General features: G+C 41.7%; 1 protein-coding gene across 1 annotated transcript in view; it reads left to right on the top strand.

Moving 5' to 3' along the window:
- LOC111981785 (zinc finger, SWIM-type containing 7) overlaps positions 1–17,377 on the top strand; it is a 20,540-nt gene continuing 3,163 nt past the window's right edge. Inside the window, exons 1-3 of the mRNA XM_024013220.2 lie at positions 1–126; positions 7,707–7,728; positions 8,225–8,327. Of these exons, the coding sequence (XP_023868988.1) occupies positions 51–126; positions 7,707–7,728; positions 8,225–8,327 (201 nt within the window). The 5' untranslated portion in view covers positions 1–50. The remainder of the gene's footprint in view (positions 127–7,706; positions 7,729–8,224; positions 8,328–17,377) is intronic.

Consider the following 17,377-nt stretch of genomic DNA (forward strand, 5'->3'; position numbering starts at 1 on the left):
GCTTTGCCCATAAACTTTTTCTGGTATATTTGCMGTAGCTAATTTTTGAGATGCCTTCATTTTTACCTACGGTGGCCGAACAACTKTTCAAAGACATACAGAAGACATACCAAGAGAAAACTAAAAGTGAGTTATAGTTTGCCTTGTACAGAATCTCATCTGTCAAATCTCTAGTCGGGCATGCCAGCCAGAAGATGGCACTGTTGTTTTGGCTTTGTTTTATGGTCATTGTCAGATGGACCATTGAGATTCCTATGATTTTAAGTCAAATAACATTTTATTGGTCGCTCACACATATTTTGCGTATGTAGTATATAGTATTTTGAGTATGTAGTATTCTTATTAGTCATAGTATGGATTTAGGTAGTATGCCAAAAGTTCCTGATGTCAAATCGAATCAACTTTTATTGGTCACGTACTGTACACATGGTTAGCAGATGTTATTACGAGTGTAGCGAAATGCTTGTGCTTCTAGTTATGAAAGTGCAGCAATATCTAACAAGTTATCTAACAATTCCACAACAACTACCTAATATACAGAAATCTAAGTAAAGGGATGGAATAAGAATATGTACATATGAATATATGGATGAGCAATGACCTGTGCAGCATAGGCAAGATGCAATAGATGGTATTAAATACAGTATATACATATGGGATGAGTAATGCAAGGTATGTAAACATAATTTATTAAAGTGGCATTAATAAAGTGACAAGAGATCCATTTGTTAGAGTGGCCAATGATTTCAAGTCTGTATGTAGGCAACAGCCTCTCTGTGTTAGTGATGGCTGTTTAACAGTCTGATGGCCTTGAGATAGAAGCTGTTTTTCAGTCTCTAGGTCCCAGCTTTGATGCACCTGTACTGACCTCGCCTTCTGGATGGTAGCGGGGTGAACAGGCAGTGGCTCAAGTGGTTGTTGTCTTTGATGATCTTTTTGGCCTTCCTGTGAAATTGGGTGCTGTAGGTGTCCTGGAGGGCAGGTAGTTTGCCCCCGGTGATGCGTTGTACAGACCTCACTACACTCTGGAGAGCCCTGCGGTTGTGGGCGGTGCAGTTGCTGTACCAGGATGTGATACAGCCCGACAGGATGCTCTCAATTGTGCATCTGTAAAAGTTTGTGAGGGTTTTAGGTGACAAGCCAAATTTCTTCAGCCTCCTGAGGTTGAAGAGGCACTGTTGCACCTTCTTCACCARACTGTCTGTGTGGGTGGACCATTTCAGTTTGTCTGTGATCTGTACGCCGAGGAACTTTCCACCTTCTCCACTGATGTCCTGTCGATGTGGATAGGGGGGTGCTCCCTCTGCTGTTTCCTGAAGTCCACGATCATCTCCTTTTGTTTTGTTTAGTGAGAGGTTGTTTTCCTGACACCACACGCCGAGTGCCCTCACCTCCTCCCTAAGGCTGTCTCGTCGTTGTTGGTGATCAAGCCTACTACTGTTGTGTCGTATGCAAACTTGATGATCGAGTTGGAGGCGTGCATGGCCACGCAGTCATGGGTGAACAGGGAGTACAAGAGCGGGCTGAGAACGCATCCTTGTTGGGCCTCAGTGTTGAGGACCAGCGAAGTGGAGATGTTGTTTCCTACCTTCACCACCTGGGGGCGGCCTGTCAGGAAGTCCAGAACCCAATTGCACAGGGCGGGGTTGAGACCCAGGACCTCAAGCTTAATGATGAGCTTGGAGGGTACTATGGTGTTGAATGCTGAGCTGTAGTCAATGAACAACATTCTTACATGGGATAGGGCAGTGTAATAGTGATTGCATTGTCTGTGGACCTATAGTGGTGGTATGGAAATTGCAGTGGGTCTAGGGTGACAGGTAAGGTGGAGGTGATATGATCCTTGACTAGTCTCTCAAAGCACTTCATGATGACAGAAGTGAATGCTACGGGGCGATAGTCATTTAGTTCAGTTACCTTTGCCTTCTTGAGTACAGGAACAATGTTGGCCATCTTGAAGRATGTGGGGACAGCAGACTGGGATAGGGAGAGATTGAATATGTCCGTAAACACACCAGCCAGCTGGTCTGCACATGCTCTGAGGATGCGGCTAGGGATGCCGTCTGGGCCGGCAGCCTTGCGAGGGTCAACACATTTAAATGTCTTACTCACGTCGGCCACTGACAAAGAGAGCCCACAGTCCTTGGTAGAGGGCCGCATCGGTGGCACTATATTATCCTCAAAGCGGGAAAAAGAAGGTGTTTAGTTTGTCTGGAAGCAAGACGTCGGTGTCNAGTCCTTGGTAGAGGGCCGCATCGGTGGCACTATATTATCCTCAAAGCGGGAAAAAGAAGGTGTTTAGTTTGTCTGGAAGCAAGACGTCGGTGTCCGTAACGTGGCTGGTTTTCTTTTTGTAGTCCGTGATTGTCTGTAGAACCTGCCACATACGTCTCGTGTCTGAGCCGTTGAATTGCGTCTCCACTTTGTCCCTATACTGACATTTCACTTGTTTGATTGCCTTGAGGAGGGAAAAACTACACTGTTTGTATTCGTCCATATTATCCACGGTTTCTTTATCCACGGTTTCTGGTTAGGGTAGGTTTTAATAGTCACAGTGGGTACAACATCTCCTATGCACTTCCTTATAAACTCACTTACCAAATAAGCGTATAAATCTACATTACAGGCTACATGTCCCAATCCGCGTGATCAAAACAATCTTGAAGCGTGGATTCCGATTGGTCAGACCAGCGTTGAATAGACCTTGTCACGGGTACATCCTGATTGAGTTTCTGCCTATAGCAGGGGACCAAAATGGAGTCGTGGTCAGATTTGCCGAAGGGAGGGCGGGGGAGGGCCTTGTATGCATCGCAGAAGTTAGAGTAGCAGTGATCCAGTGTTTTGCCAGCCCGGGTACTACAATCAGCCCGGGTACTACAAGAGTATGTTACAATTTCTGATGTCACTCTTGAAAGCAACCCTTGCCCTAATTTCGTCTACCTTGTTATCTAGAGACTGGACATTAACGAGTAATATACTCGGAAGCTGTGGGTGGTGTGCGCGCTTCCAAAGTCTGACCAGAAGGCCGCTCCGTACTACATTCGCCAAAATACGAGGTATACAAGCAATGGACACTATTTCTGTGCTTCTATGGCCCATAATGCAATTCCTCAGAAAATGAGCGTGGCTTCACAACATTTTCAGATTTGAAGAAAATGGCGAAAAAATTGGCAGCAAAAGTTCGACAAGAACGGATTCAAATTTGCTGCTTTAACTAATTATGACAAATGTTATGAAAATAATGAGCAACGTAATGACTTTTCTAATAAGTTGCACGTTATGTTGGCTGACAATTTGTTAGCTACGCTATCCTTACGAACCGCATAGCATATCTTTACAGCAGTATGTACCAGGTATGTTAGCTAACTACTGTACCGTTAGTAGGCTACTAATACATCGACCTTGCCAGTATTTAGTTTATGCTACCTAACTAACTATCCAACGTTTATTGACTTGATTATTCACTTCATTCATAGCTTAGCTAAGTGGTATAGTCGTTCAGGTGCATTTGTAAATTCGCTCTGACTATCTACTCTGATTTCAGAGCCCTCTCGTCTGACTGTGCCAGGCAGAGCATAGAATAACCAGTGCATTTACGAACGCTCAACACCCGTTGAATGTGGCCTTTGTCAGTAAAAGTCAGCAAAAAAACATAATTCAATTGTTGCCAGCAGCACAGTTAGCCACCAACGCTCTGGATAACATGAAAACTGCCTAACCAGCTCTGCTAGGGCGAGTAAAATAGTCAGAGTGAGGTGTTCTCTCATTTGTGTCTAGAAGTAGCTAGCAAGTTAGCTTGGTGCTTGAATGCCGTTGTGAGGTCAGAACGCTCGGATTAACCCTACTCCTCGACCAGAGCGTCCAGTGTGCGCTCTGAATGCCCCGAATTTACAAACGGACAATCTGACAACGCCTTAAATTTACGAACGCCCAGAGCACACTCTAGCACTCCAGATTGAAAATACAAACACACCCGAAGTCTAGTTAGTAGTTTGTTGTGCTAACAAGCTAGCAAAGAGGTTGCATACAACAGCATCAACTTCCGGTAGAAAGACGCAAGTACGCTCAACTGAAAGGATACCATTTGTTTACAGTATACTAAAATGAACTATATACTCATTAAGTATGTAGTATTATTACAGTTATTATTTAGATAAACTATGCTAAATATGTTCACATGTCACCAAATAATTTATTAAAACACACTGTTTTGCAATGAAAATATGTTCACATGTCACCAAATAATTTATTAAAACACACTGTTTTGCAATGAAAATATGTTCACATGTCACCAAATAATTTATTAAAACACACTGTTTTGCAATGAAGGTCTTCAGTAGCCTCAACCGCACTCTGTAGGGTAGTGCCATGGTGTAGCCGAAGGACAGCTAGCTTCTGTCCTCCTCTGGGAACATTGACTTCAATACAAAACCTAGGAGGCTCGTGGTTTACACCCCCTTCCATAGACACAATAATTATGACAACTTCTGGAGGACATCCTCCAATCTATCAGAGCTCTTGCAGCATGAACTGACATGTTGTCCACCAAATCAAAGGATCAAAGAATTAATCTTGTACTGAAAGCATAAGCTTTCATACTGAAAGCATAAGCTTTCATACTGAAAGCATAAGCAGTGCTAGCTAGCACTGCGGTGCATAACAGGTGGTGAGTAGTTTACTCAAAGAGAGAGAAAGACAATAGTTGAACAGTTTTGAACAAATTAATTTCTTCAAAAATGAAAGAGATGCAAGAGCTATATTTCATTTTTTTAAATTTACTTCGCTAGTGACTGCAGCTAGTTAGTTTAGCCTACTGAAACACCAAGCTCAAACAGAGAGGGCTGCTATGTTAGCTAGCTGGCTATGGCTATCCAACCCTGGAACACATTCAAGTCAAGGTACGTTTTTATTTGATTTATTTATTGCCACCGGAGCCCGCCGGTGTAACTGCTAAACTGCTTGCTGTACACTGTACTGCATGATTGTAGTGGGTTTAGTAACACATTAGTTGTATTAGCGATGMTGACTATGATGTTAATAGAGTGACAATGATGTAGGCTGTGTGTTGCAGTTATGATATTAAGGTTTGGCTTGCAAAGTTTTTTCACATGGTCACAGACAGCTGATGTGTTGTGCACTTAAGTCCACAAGCAAAGGGAAAAGGTGAGAGGAGGAGAGTGCATAGATGTGAGAAGGAATTATGCAACGATCAAAGGGGTCATGCTGTTTGTATGTGGCTGCTATGAAAGTAAATTGTGTTTGTGTGTGATCAGGGGTGTATTCTGCTGAAAAACGTTTCTTAAACGGAAGCAAATGGAACGAAATGGGGATAAACATATCTGAATTTTGTCCAWTAGACAATTTGTCCAACTGTTGGACTAATGATTACACCCCTGATCAGCTAGATACAGACAAGAGTGTGCAAGAGTTTGTCTTGATGGGTGATCTGAGTCAGGATTGGTTATCATCTAGCTCTGATCAACTCAAAATTCTATGCAATACCTATAATCTCACTCAGATTGTCAACAGTGTAACTAAATTGAATATATAGTATCCTCTGAAATCCTCTTTGATTGATTTGTTCTTAACCAATACTCCTCATCGATTTAATGCTTCTGGTATTTTTGCAAATTACATAAGTGATCACTTTGCTATTGCCTGTGTGAGAGATGGTAAAATATCTAAGCGATCTCCAAGTGTCATTACGAAAATATGTATTTAGCATTGAATGGAATAGAATAGAATTAATCCCAGATGTTGAATTAGCCTTTTCTTACTTCCACAACGCATTCCAGGATGTATGCAATAGSCATGCCCRCTTTWAAAAAATTCAGGATTAAGGGCAGAGAGAACCCTTGGTTTACTGAGGAACTTACTAAAATCATAAGGGAACGAAATACTATGTGGGCTAAAGCAAGATGGTCTGGTTTGGCGGATGATTGGATGGCTTTTAAACATCTTCGAAATCTGGGTGTGGCTATGACCCGAAAACTGAAAGCAGACCACTACCTTAAATCTACTTCGGATAATTTAAATAATCCTTCCAAATTTTGGCAAGTAGTGAATGGTTTGGAGTGCAAAAAAGATGCACAGCTTCCCAAACAATTATTGGTAGACACACAGATTGTAACTGAGAGAACCTCTATTCTGAAAGCCTTACATCAGCATTTTCTTGATGCAGGCAGTTTATTTGAAAAGGTTAAAGGTATAAATGAGCCCCCWGTGCACTCCTTCGCCAGGTTCTCCTTCTTATCCTTCTCTGTTTCAGAAGTGCTTAAAGCCCTGAAAGATATTGATAGAAAGAAATCCCCTGGCCCTGATGATCTAGACCCCCGCCTACCAAAAATTAGAACAGGTCATGGTAGAAATAGTTTTAGTTACTCAGCTCTGTGGTCCTGGAATTCTCTCCTGAACATTAAAAAYTGTGATGATCTAGTCACATTGGTGGAGTTTAAACACTCGGCCAATGTAAATATCATAGATGTGTAATTGTCTTTAGGACAGCTGTTTTTCAGTCATGCCATTTGTGTTTCTTTACSTAATATGTAATTGTTGTACTGTATGTTTGTCTATAGTTTTGTTCAATGTTGTGTTAGTGTATGTAAGTTGTTTTGTCTGAAACTTTGTTCCCCCTGCTGCTGTTGGACCAGGTCTCTCTTGAAAAATAGATTTTTATCTCAATGAGAAAAACCTGTATAAATAAAGGTAAAAACATTTTTAATGTGTCAATGTCTGTCACCTTGATTATTCAAAATTCTCTCAACCTGTGCACGCACCTACGTTGTAAACTTTTATTCATAGGCTAGGTTGTAGCAACCACATGATGGCGGTATAGGGAAAATTCGAGTATCCAAAATCTATTGTTACATTGAGCTGGGTGAATGGAATATGAATGACAGTCATCCGATATGCTGTAATAGAAAAGACCATGCTCATTAAAAAAAATATTAAACGGCACCGACCGCCACTGCTTCTTATCCATAGGGTTTTCAGTGGTTAGCTTCGCCCACGATTGGCTGCTTGTGAACTACAATTCCGACGCTGTGTTTTAACGTTTAGAAACTTAAATAATCATCGCTTGCGAAACGGTTTTCGAAACGTAGGCTGATATGCCCCTTATCGTTCATATCAGCGAGAAAGAATATTTAAAATAAAAAAGATAAACTGTAYCAGTTTTACACAGAGCCATAGTCTGTGTTAGCCTCCAGTTGACGAACTACACTTCCTCCCCAGTTACACAAACACACAGGTTCGGCGCACGCTAGATAGCTATTTAGCACAGGTGGCCACCTGTCTTCTGTAAAAAKGTGCTGTAACATGGAGATATGGCCGTGTGGAAACACTAACCCTGACCCTATAAAGGTGTGTAGTAATGTAACCTTTTAGTTTTCAGAAAATTATTTATTATTATTTCTCGTTCCTTATGTTTCCAAAACCGTACTGCAAGCTGCAGTAGCTACACGCTTCTTCAACGAGGTCAAGCCCTTATTTCCTRCAGAAGCCCAGCCAGCCAACTCCTCCCTTACTACAGTACTCATCCATTACTGTCTTCATGAGAACTAAGGAAAGGAAATTGCAAATTAATTTTTCATTAAGCTATGTCTCTGAGGAATTATTTACCAATAAATCCTAGATTAAAGCCTATTTAAAACCAAATGAGGGAATTATTCTAACCCCATCACTGTTTTTTTGTGTTTTCTTTGCAGTTCCTGATGACCTGCTTATTGCGTGAGTATTACCTTTTACCTTTATTTTTACCTGGGGATTATTTGCTTTATTGGGGAAACCAGTTATGTGGGAGAGGGGGTGGCCTTTTATGGCATGTGCTTTCCACAGTGGGATGGAGATGCCGTCACCCAGATAGCAGGGCCCTCCCCTCTTGGTTGGTTGGTGAGAATTTCCAGATATAGTGGGTGCTGTGGCTGTGTCACAGCCACATCCTGTCCTGTATGATGTTATTCTTGAAGGGTGATTTTTTTGGTGTAGCACCTCTTCATTCCTTCGTTACCTGCTTTTCACTGGCTAATTGGCTGAGTGTGTTAGGAATGATGCTATCAGGCTTAATGTCTGTCYCTCTGTCTCTCAGGTGTTTGTTTATATCCATTGCTGCGTTGTTGTTTATATGCATTATATCTCCATTAAAAGTACTTTTACATTACGTTGAGGGCTAGCCTTAATATGGGTCTCTCTCCATGCCTGTCCCCTATCCCTGTCTCTCTCCCAGGCTGAGGTTTGTGTTTGGCTCCTGTGCCCTCCAGGCCTTGGACCTGGTGGACCAGCGCTCTGTCACCTGTGTCTCATCCCCCAGTGGACGGAGAGCTTATCAGGTGAACATCTGCTACCCACTTTGCACTAGAGTACTCACTTTCCCAATAAACCACCTAGTGAAACATTTGATAATCAATCGACCATGATTCACACAAAAGAGCGATGAAAGGAAAATGTACAGCTAAGTCTTGAGCATTTTGACCCTCTTGTATACTATAGACACCCTAATGAGAAGCTATTATCTTCCCAACACTTGACACCAATGCCAGAACCTCACATAAGGACTGATTAATTACTGCTGTACTCATGGAAAACCACCTAATCCATAGCCAGTCCCAGAGTCCCTGTAGGCCATGTCCTCTTGCATCATAGCAGGGCCTGTCCAGTCCAGTCAGTGCAGTTCAGTTATGGTCATTGTGACCCAAGTTTCCTGTAAACGCCTTTGACAGCTTTAATGATATGGGACAGAAAAAACACAATGAGGCTAAAAACAGACAGTGGTTTCTGTTTCTTTGGAATAAATTCCTTAATTGTTTWTTCCCCTTCTCCTCAAGTTTTTGGTGACTTCTGTGGTGAAATTAGGTMGTGTTTATTGGAAATGTTTAGGCTATAACATGATGTGYTTCCGGGCACAAATTCAGTTCTACATTTCCATAGAAAGTTATTACGGTTTCTCCTAAAACATCTGTGAGTGAAAAAACAGTGTTGGAAAGCCTATGCAGAAACAAGTWGATAAGTCTTCCAATATCGCACTCTTCCCATATTCATGTAGTGTGGTTGCTCCATTTGCAATACTATTTACTCTTTAAATATACAAGTGTCGAATGGGGTCCTTTGACACTGTGACAGTTTTATTTGCTCTGGGTGGGTGTTCTGAGGAGATGTCTGAGTAAGATTTWGTGGGCAGCTGCCTTCAGTGAGCTGTGCTATCTTCCCATATTTTTGGAGTAACTCATTTCCGTGGCTTTATTGTTATATAAAAACAAACCCCCAAAATCAAGAGATGCTAGCTAGCTATGTCGTTCCTCTTAGATTAGATTACTTTCTCTCCTCTTGTCTTTTACTTTTTGACCACTAATCTTTAAGGAGATCGTGATTTGAGTGCAATTGTCACCTAGCTATTGTTTTCTATCCATCCCTGGAACTGTCTGTCTGCAGAGAAAAATAGTTAATTCAGAAGTGTTGATACATATCCGTACAGTAAGTGTGATTGGGATAACTTGAACCAGACCAGGTTAAGTTGCCTTGTTTTGGGTCAGGGAGGGGAGGGTAGACCATATTTGGGGAGTTGAGAGTAAAGATTTACTTTGATTCAGTAGTCGAGGACCTTTTGTTTCTCTCCTCCCCTGAGTTCTTAGCCAGGAGGAAATATTGTGTTCTTCCCTGAATTMAATTTAACTTTATTGATCTACAGGGGATTTCAGTCAACATGTCAATTATAATGGGAAATCCAACAAGGGAACCTGAGGCAACTGCCCAAGTGTCYCAATGCTGGTGTTGGAGGATTGCCATGGCACCTGCATCCTGTTTTTCTTCCATTTGACAACACTAGAAATTTAACCAGGGTATATTGTATAAGTGTATATTGTTTTATAAAGAAAGTGTGTGTTTTTGGGCTTCTTGCGGTCAATTTGCCAATTATTTGTAATTATGTTCCAGCCCCCCGACCGTCCGRTCAAGAAAAGTTGATGATCCTTGATTTGGGGTAACTCACTCTGCAACATTGTGAAGGCGTCTGGCCACTGATCCCACCAACCCACGCCTCTATTTTTATCCAGCAGCTCAAAGCTTTTATGATGTCAGAGAAACTTCAAACGTCAGGTTTTTACTGACCAGAATCATGACACAGCCAGTTGGACGTCACTTCTGAGAAGAGGCTTGACTTGCAATAACACCTAGATAAATAAACTCAGTCTGAAGAGCTTAGTTTATACCCCCTTTTTCTGGACGTAGGTCTACTTTGTAGCTCTGGGCTGTGTGTGTCTGGTGTGAAACTAATGAATACACTGGCCTGTCCCTGCACTCTTATCTATAATCTAAAAAGMGTTCTTTGGCTGTCCCCATAGGAGAACCCTTCTGAGTTCTATGCAGAACCCTTTACACAGAGAGTTCTACATGGAAACCAAAAGGGTTCTACATGGAAACCAAAAGGGTTCTACATGGAAACCAAAAGGGTTCTACCTGGAACCAAAAAGGGTTCTACCTAGAACCAAAAACAGTTCTCCTATGGGGACACCCAAAGAACCGTTTTGGAACCCTTTTTTCTAAGAGTGTGCTCATAGGTTGATACTGTCTGTTTGCCACATTGACTCAATCATAAATTCAGGTGACCTTTTCCATGAGAATATTTGGTTCGCTCAGTTTGTTGTGACAGGGCACAGAGAATCAGACCAGGGTAAAGTTTAAGGCAGAATAGCAATATACAGTGCGTTCGGAAAGTATTCAGACCCCTTTACTTTTTCCACATTTTGTTACGCTTTAGCGTTATTCAAAAATMTATTAAATACTTTTTTCCCCCTTCTCAATCTACAGACAATACCCCATTAATGACACAACAAAAACAGGTTTTTAGAAAATGTTGCAAATTTATCAAAAATAAAAACAGAAATACCTTATTTACATTAGTATTCAGACCCTTTGCTATGAGACTCGAAATTGAGCTCAAGTGCATCCTGTTTCSYTTGACCATCCTTGAGATGTTTCTACAACTTGATTGYAGTCCACCTYTGGTAAATTCAATTGATTGGACATGATTTGGAAAGGCACACACCTGACTATATAAGCTCCCACAGTTGACAGCATGTCAGAGCAAAAACCAAGCCATGAGGTTGAAGGAATTGTCCGTAGAGCTCCGAGACAGGATTGTGTCGAGGCACAGATCTGGGAAATGGTACCAAAACATTTCTGCAGCATTGAAAATCCCCAAGAACACAGTGGCCACCATCATTCTTAAATGGAAAAAGTTTGGAACCACCAAGACTTCCTAGAGCTGGCCGCCCGTCCAAACTGAGCAATCGTGGGTGAAGGGTGTTGGTCAGGGAGGTGACCAAGAACCAAATGGTTACTCTGACAGAGCTCTTGAGTTCCTCTGTGGAGATGGGAGAAGCTTCCAGAAGGACAACCATCTCTGCAYCACTCCACCAATCAGGCCTTTATGGTTAGAGTGGCCAGATGGAASCCACTCCTCAGTAAAAGGCACATGACAGTTCACTTGGAGTTTGCCAAAAGGCACCTAAAGGACTCTCAGACCATGAGAAACAAGAATCTCTGGTCTGATGAAACCAAGATTGAACTCTTTGGCCTGAATGCAAAGCATCACGTCTGGAGGAAACCTGGCACCATCCCTACGGTGAAGCATGGTGGTGGCAGCATCATGCTGTGGGGATGTTTTTTAGCGGCAGGGTCTGGGAGACTAGTCAGGATCGAGGGAAAGATGAACGGAGCAAAGTACAGAGAGATCCTTGATGAAAACCTGCTCCAGAGCACTCAGGACCTCAGATTGGGGCGAAGGTTCACCTTGCAAAAGGACAACGACTCTAAGCACACAGCTAAGTCAACGCAGTAGTGGCTTCAGGACAAGTCTCTGAATGTCCTTGAGTGGTCCAGCCAGAGCACGGACTTGAGTCTGATTGAACATCTCTGGAGAGACCTGAAAATAGTTGTGCAGCGTCGATCCCCATCCAACCTGACAGAGCTTGAGAGGATCTTCAGAGAAGAATYAGAGAAAMTGCCAAGCTTGTAGAGTCATARCCAAAAAGACTCAAGGCTGTAATCACTGCCAAAGGTGCTTCAACAAAGTATTGCGTAAAGAGTCTGAATACTCATGTAAATGTGATATTTTATTTGTAATAAATTTGCAGACATGAGGAAAGTGTGTGAAGCATTTATCTGTGCTCTGTGAAGCATTAATTTGGGCTGCAATTTCTGAGGCTGGTAACTCTAATGAACGTATCCTCTGCAGCAGAGGTAACTCTTGGTCTTTCTTTCCCTTTTGCAGTCCTCATGAGAGCCAGTTTCATCATTACGCTTGATGGTTTTTGCGACTYKACTTGAAAAACYTTKAAAGTTCTTGAAATTTTCCGCATTGAACGACCTTCATGTCTTAAAGTAAGGATGGACTGTGGTTTCTCTGCTTATTTGAGCTGTTCTTGCCATAATATGGACTTGGTCTTTTACCAAATAGGGCTATCTTCTGTATACCACCCCTACCTTGTCACAACATAACTGATTGGCTCAAACACATTAAGAAGGAAAGAAGTTCCACAAATGAACTTTTAACAAGGCACACCTGTTAATTGAAATGCATTCCAGGGGAATACCTCATGAAGCTGGTTGAGAGAATGCCAAGAGTGTGCAAAGCTGTCATCAAGGCAAAGGGTGTCTACWTTGAAGAATCTCAAATATATTTRGATTATTGTTTAACACTTATTTGGTTACTACATGATTCCATTTGTTATTTCATAGTTTTGATGTCTTCACTATTATTCTACAATGTAGAAAATAGTCAAAATAAAGAAAAACCCTTGAAAGAGTAGGTGTGTCCAAATMTTTTGATTGGTACTGTATTTTCTACATACTTTATATCTGGTTTGAGTCTTTTAAGTTTACACTGAAAARGTTTTACCATCCAGAAAATGTTTTWTTTTTTTATATACAGTATATTTTTTTGGAGTGGCGGTCCACCACTACTAAATAAATATAGGGGAAACACTGTTTCACCCCTTTATGATAAATCTAGACAAATAATCCAGAGTTATGATTAGGGTTGCAAAGGGTCGGAAACTTTCCTTAACTAACCGGTGCCCCCGCACATTGACTCTGTACCGGTACCCCCCGGTATATAGTCCCACTATTGTTATTTTACTGCTACTCTTAAATTACTTGTACTTTTATTTCTTATTCTTATCAGTATTTTTTTTAAATGCATTGTTGGTTAGMGGGTCGTAAGTAAGCATTTCACTGTAAGGTTTGTTGTATTCGGCGCATGTGACTAATAAAATTTGATATGATTTCCGGTAAATTTCCAGAATTTTCCCAGAAATTTTCATCGGGAAGTGAAGCCCGGGAATTTGGGGAATTTTGCTTAAATTCATCAAAAAGGTTAGCTTTATAACAGTGAACCTTTTTTTTGTGGGATACACAAGGCAATTCTAGGTCTTGTGGCATATTTTGGTTAAACTATCCCCAATTCGATGGAATTGCAACCCTCTGCATGCAGAGTGCATTCTTCCATCACATGTGCAGTGCACTCTTCCATCACATGTACAGCTGATTCTCAAGACCTTGCACACTAATGAGATGCTATTGAGCCCACACTACTACATGTCTGAGCCAAGGACTACATGCTTTCTGGTAAGTTTTGATTACAATACTGGGTGGGGTGAATATATTTTACATGACATACATGATTTTTTCTTAACTAGTCAATATTAGACTACAGCAAGGTGTGTTTAAATAATTTCTAACTTGTTAACAATTTTTGCTTGTTAGTTTTTGCTAACATGTGGGTTATAGCTTGCTTGAGCCTGCTAACTGAGGAGTGTTAATTCACCTGTTTCCATACATGTTTAATTTTAAAACATTTATCTTACAAAGGAGTTATCTAACTGCTTAACTATTTATCTGTACATGGAATTCTTATTATTTTTTTTTTACAATTTTCTTTCTAATCTTTACAGGAAAATGCCACAGGCACTATCTGATGTGTGGAGACATTTCACTGCAGCTAATGTAGAAGGAAAAGCTGTGCACATTTGCAAATACTGTGCCAAATCATATGTTGGACCACAGAAGGTATTTGCARTYGTGACAGACAATGCTGCAAACATGAAGGCTGCTTGGTCTAAAGTGGAGGAGTCCTACCRTCACATCACACCCATTGGCTGTGCTGCTCATGCATTGAATCTGCTCCTCAAGGACATCATGGCACTGAAAACAATGGATACACTCTACAAGAGAGTCAAGGAAATATTTAGGTATGTGAAGGATCATCAAGTTATAGCAGCAATCTACCRCACCAAGCAAAGTGAGAAGAATAAGAGCACCACATTGAAGCTGCCCAGCAACACCCGTTGGGGTGGTGTTGTCATCATGTTTGACAGTCTCCTGGAGGGAAAGGAGTCTCCAAGAAATGGCCATATCACAGTCTGCCAATATGGACAGCACCATAAAGAGGATCCTTCTGGATGATGTATTTTGGGAGAGAGTGGTAAGCTGCCTGAAACTCCTGAAACCTATAGCAGTAGCCATTGCACGGATCGAGGGAGACAATGCCATCCTGTCTGATGTTCAGACTCTGCTTGCAGATGTAAGAGAAGAAATCCGTACTGCCCTGCCCACTTCACTGTTGCTCCAWGCATAGGAATCTGCAGTTCTGAAATACATCAAAAAGCGTGAAGACTTCTGCCTGAAGCCCATACACGCTGCAGCGTACATGTTGGACCCCAKYTATGCTYMRAAGAGCATCCTGTCTGGTGCAGAGATCAACAAGGCCTATGGTATCATCACTACCGTGTCTCGCCACCTTGGCCTGGATGAGGGCAAGGTTCTTGGCAGTCTGGCGAAGTACACTTCCAAGCAAGGGCTTTGGGATGGAGATGCAATATGGCAGTCGTGCCAACATATCTCATCAGCCACCTGGTGGAAGGGACTTTGTGGATGCAGGCTCTTTCCCCTGTTGCCTCCATTATCCTCCAAATCCCACCAACATCAGCCGCCTCAGAGCGCAACTGGTCCTTGTTTGAGAACACACACCAAAGCATGCAACAGGCTGACCAATACAAGGGTTGAAAAATTGGTGGCCTGACAACGAGCCATCCTCAACAGGGTTGGAAAMTGATGAGTCTGATGTTCAAGAGGTGGACATTGAGGAGGTCCAGGGAGAAGACATGGAAGCCTGAGAGGAAGACAACCAAAGCTTTAGTTTCTAGACAATAATTTTACAGATGTATGTTAAACGTTTTTGGGAGATGCGAAGGATCATTGGGGATCATTCAATATTCCCTTTTTGTTGTTCAGTGAAATCATCCCATGTGAAGAGTCAACTCATTTAATTAAAGTTCAATTTGTATTTATATTGGAAGGATTTAATCATTTGCAATTATGTCTACTTATGATAAGGTAAAAGGTTTATGTTTCTGTCTCCATATGATATGGTAAATATATCCAATGCAAACATCTACATTTAAATTATATTAATTTGCATATATTTCTGTTAATTCCCATATATTCCCGTTAATTCCCACGTAAAGTTTCCACCTCTGAATAATCCCCAAAATGTGCAACCCTAGTTATGATGCAGTCTGAAGCCTTGAGTAAGATGAATCATCAGCCCTGTGCCTGTCGTGACTTCCCACAAACCATGGCAGTTCTCTATAGTCTTCCCTGACGGGCTGCAACTGAAACTGGGTCTGGCAGTGACGAACTGATGACAGAGCCGTCCCTCCAAACTTCGGAGCACTCTGGCACATGACGGCTTCCCTCTAAGTAGTCCCGCGTGAACCTGGCATTCCTACCATAAAAATGGAGAAGCCAACTCCAGTCCACGCTGGAGCTCATGTTTCATTTACTGAGATTGAAGAGTATGTAACGCTTCTTGATTTACAGTCTAGCTGACTGTGGATTCCCCTGCTAGGATAGCTTAAACAGCTGCCAAACAGTGGAAGGAGAATACCAGGGAGCGTTTAAGTGTGGTTTTGTGTTGGGCCTACCAAGTTTGCTTTGTGGCCAGAGCTCAGAAGTGGAGACACATTCTGAAATGCAAGCAGAGGACAAAAAAGACCCAAATGTGAGCTGGTTTTCAATGACTAATGCTTTAGAGGCTTCAGCATCACTGATTGGCTTAGGCCGGTCCCATAGAAATACAATAGATTATATTTCTATGGCCAATCCGCCATATATTGAGCCAATTTTCCGTTCTTCCCCTCTCCCTGAAGTGTGCGCAGGTTCACTCCCCCTCAACTAGTGTATTTAAAAAATCATTGAGTTGGTGTGCAGATAGAGTGTCTACCATTTTGGTATTCTTATGCCAATTTAATGTTCTTAAATCCTTGAGGGGAAGTGAATGAGTACACACCCTAGGTTACAGTCTCCCTCCAGTACCCTCAGCCGGGTGGCTCACAGTCTCACAACTCTGCTTTTGTCACTTTTTTAAATCGACTCATTGTAATATTCCCTGAAGAGTTACTCATTTATAATGAAGCGTCACTTTTCTACAAATGATGTGTTTTATTTTGTAGATCACTGAGAAGGTAATTTAGAGGGACTACATAGCTGTGAATTTGTCTCGGCTGGGGAATAATGGAGCCTGTTTCTGTCATGTTGAGAGTCATTAGTTGTGGTGACGAGGCTGAGTAATCCTCTGAATTAATGCCCTTATGCGTCATCTTCAGAATGGGGCTGAAGCTGAGAGTCTGGCACAAAGTATGTCTACCCCTATCTTGAGTGCCAGACTTTACAGCTACGGTGTTGGAGTAGCCTATATGCAATATTTGGAGCCACTTGTCTAGCTCCATGGAATTATTGTCTTCCACTTTCAAACCCAATACATGTTTAACATTTGGATTCATAAAAAATGCATACTTCCTCTCCTTCCTTCCTTAAGTTGGAATGCTGATCTGAAATGATTGGATAGGTYAAGACAACCTTTCTTTCTCCATCCTAGTTCTGTCAGATCAGTGAAATATGCAAGGAAGAAAGGGAACTATACATTTTTTAAATGTTTGCATGGGGCCATAGGTGACACAATCCCTTTTCCAGATGCCAGGGGTTTATTCAGTGATATTGTGAACGTTGAGAATAGAAATAGAATAGAATGAAATATAATTATATTCTAAAAATAGAATGAATAGAACTGACACAATTCCATATTATATCTGACAGACAATCATATCTGTTCTACACCATACATTTTTATCTTAATGTTCTGTAACGTAACATCCTCCTGAACAGGCCCCAAGGTTAGTGGGKTGTGTCAGGATGTGTTGGAGGAGCTCAGGGATGGTTGAGATGAAGTCAGGAGCTTGTTTCACCTCATTCCTCACCCTGCTCTACTGTCTACAGTGCTCCTCAGCTGTTGTGAACATGTGTGGAATTGACTCAAGCTGTGGCA

Source organism: Salvelinus sp. IW2-2015, linkage group LG20, assembly GCF_002910315.2.
Source record: "Salvelinus sp. IW2-2015 linkage group LG20, ASM291031v2, whole genome shotgun sequence".
NCBI lineage: Eukaryota > Metazoa > Chordata > Actinopteri > Salmoniformes > Salmonidae > Salvelinus > Salvelinus sp. IW2-2015.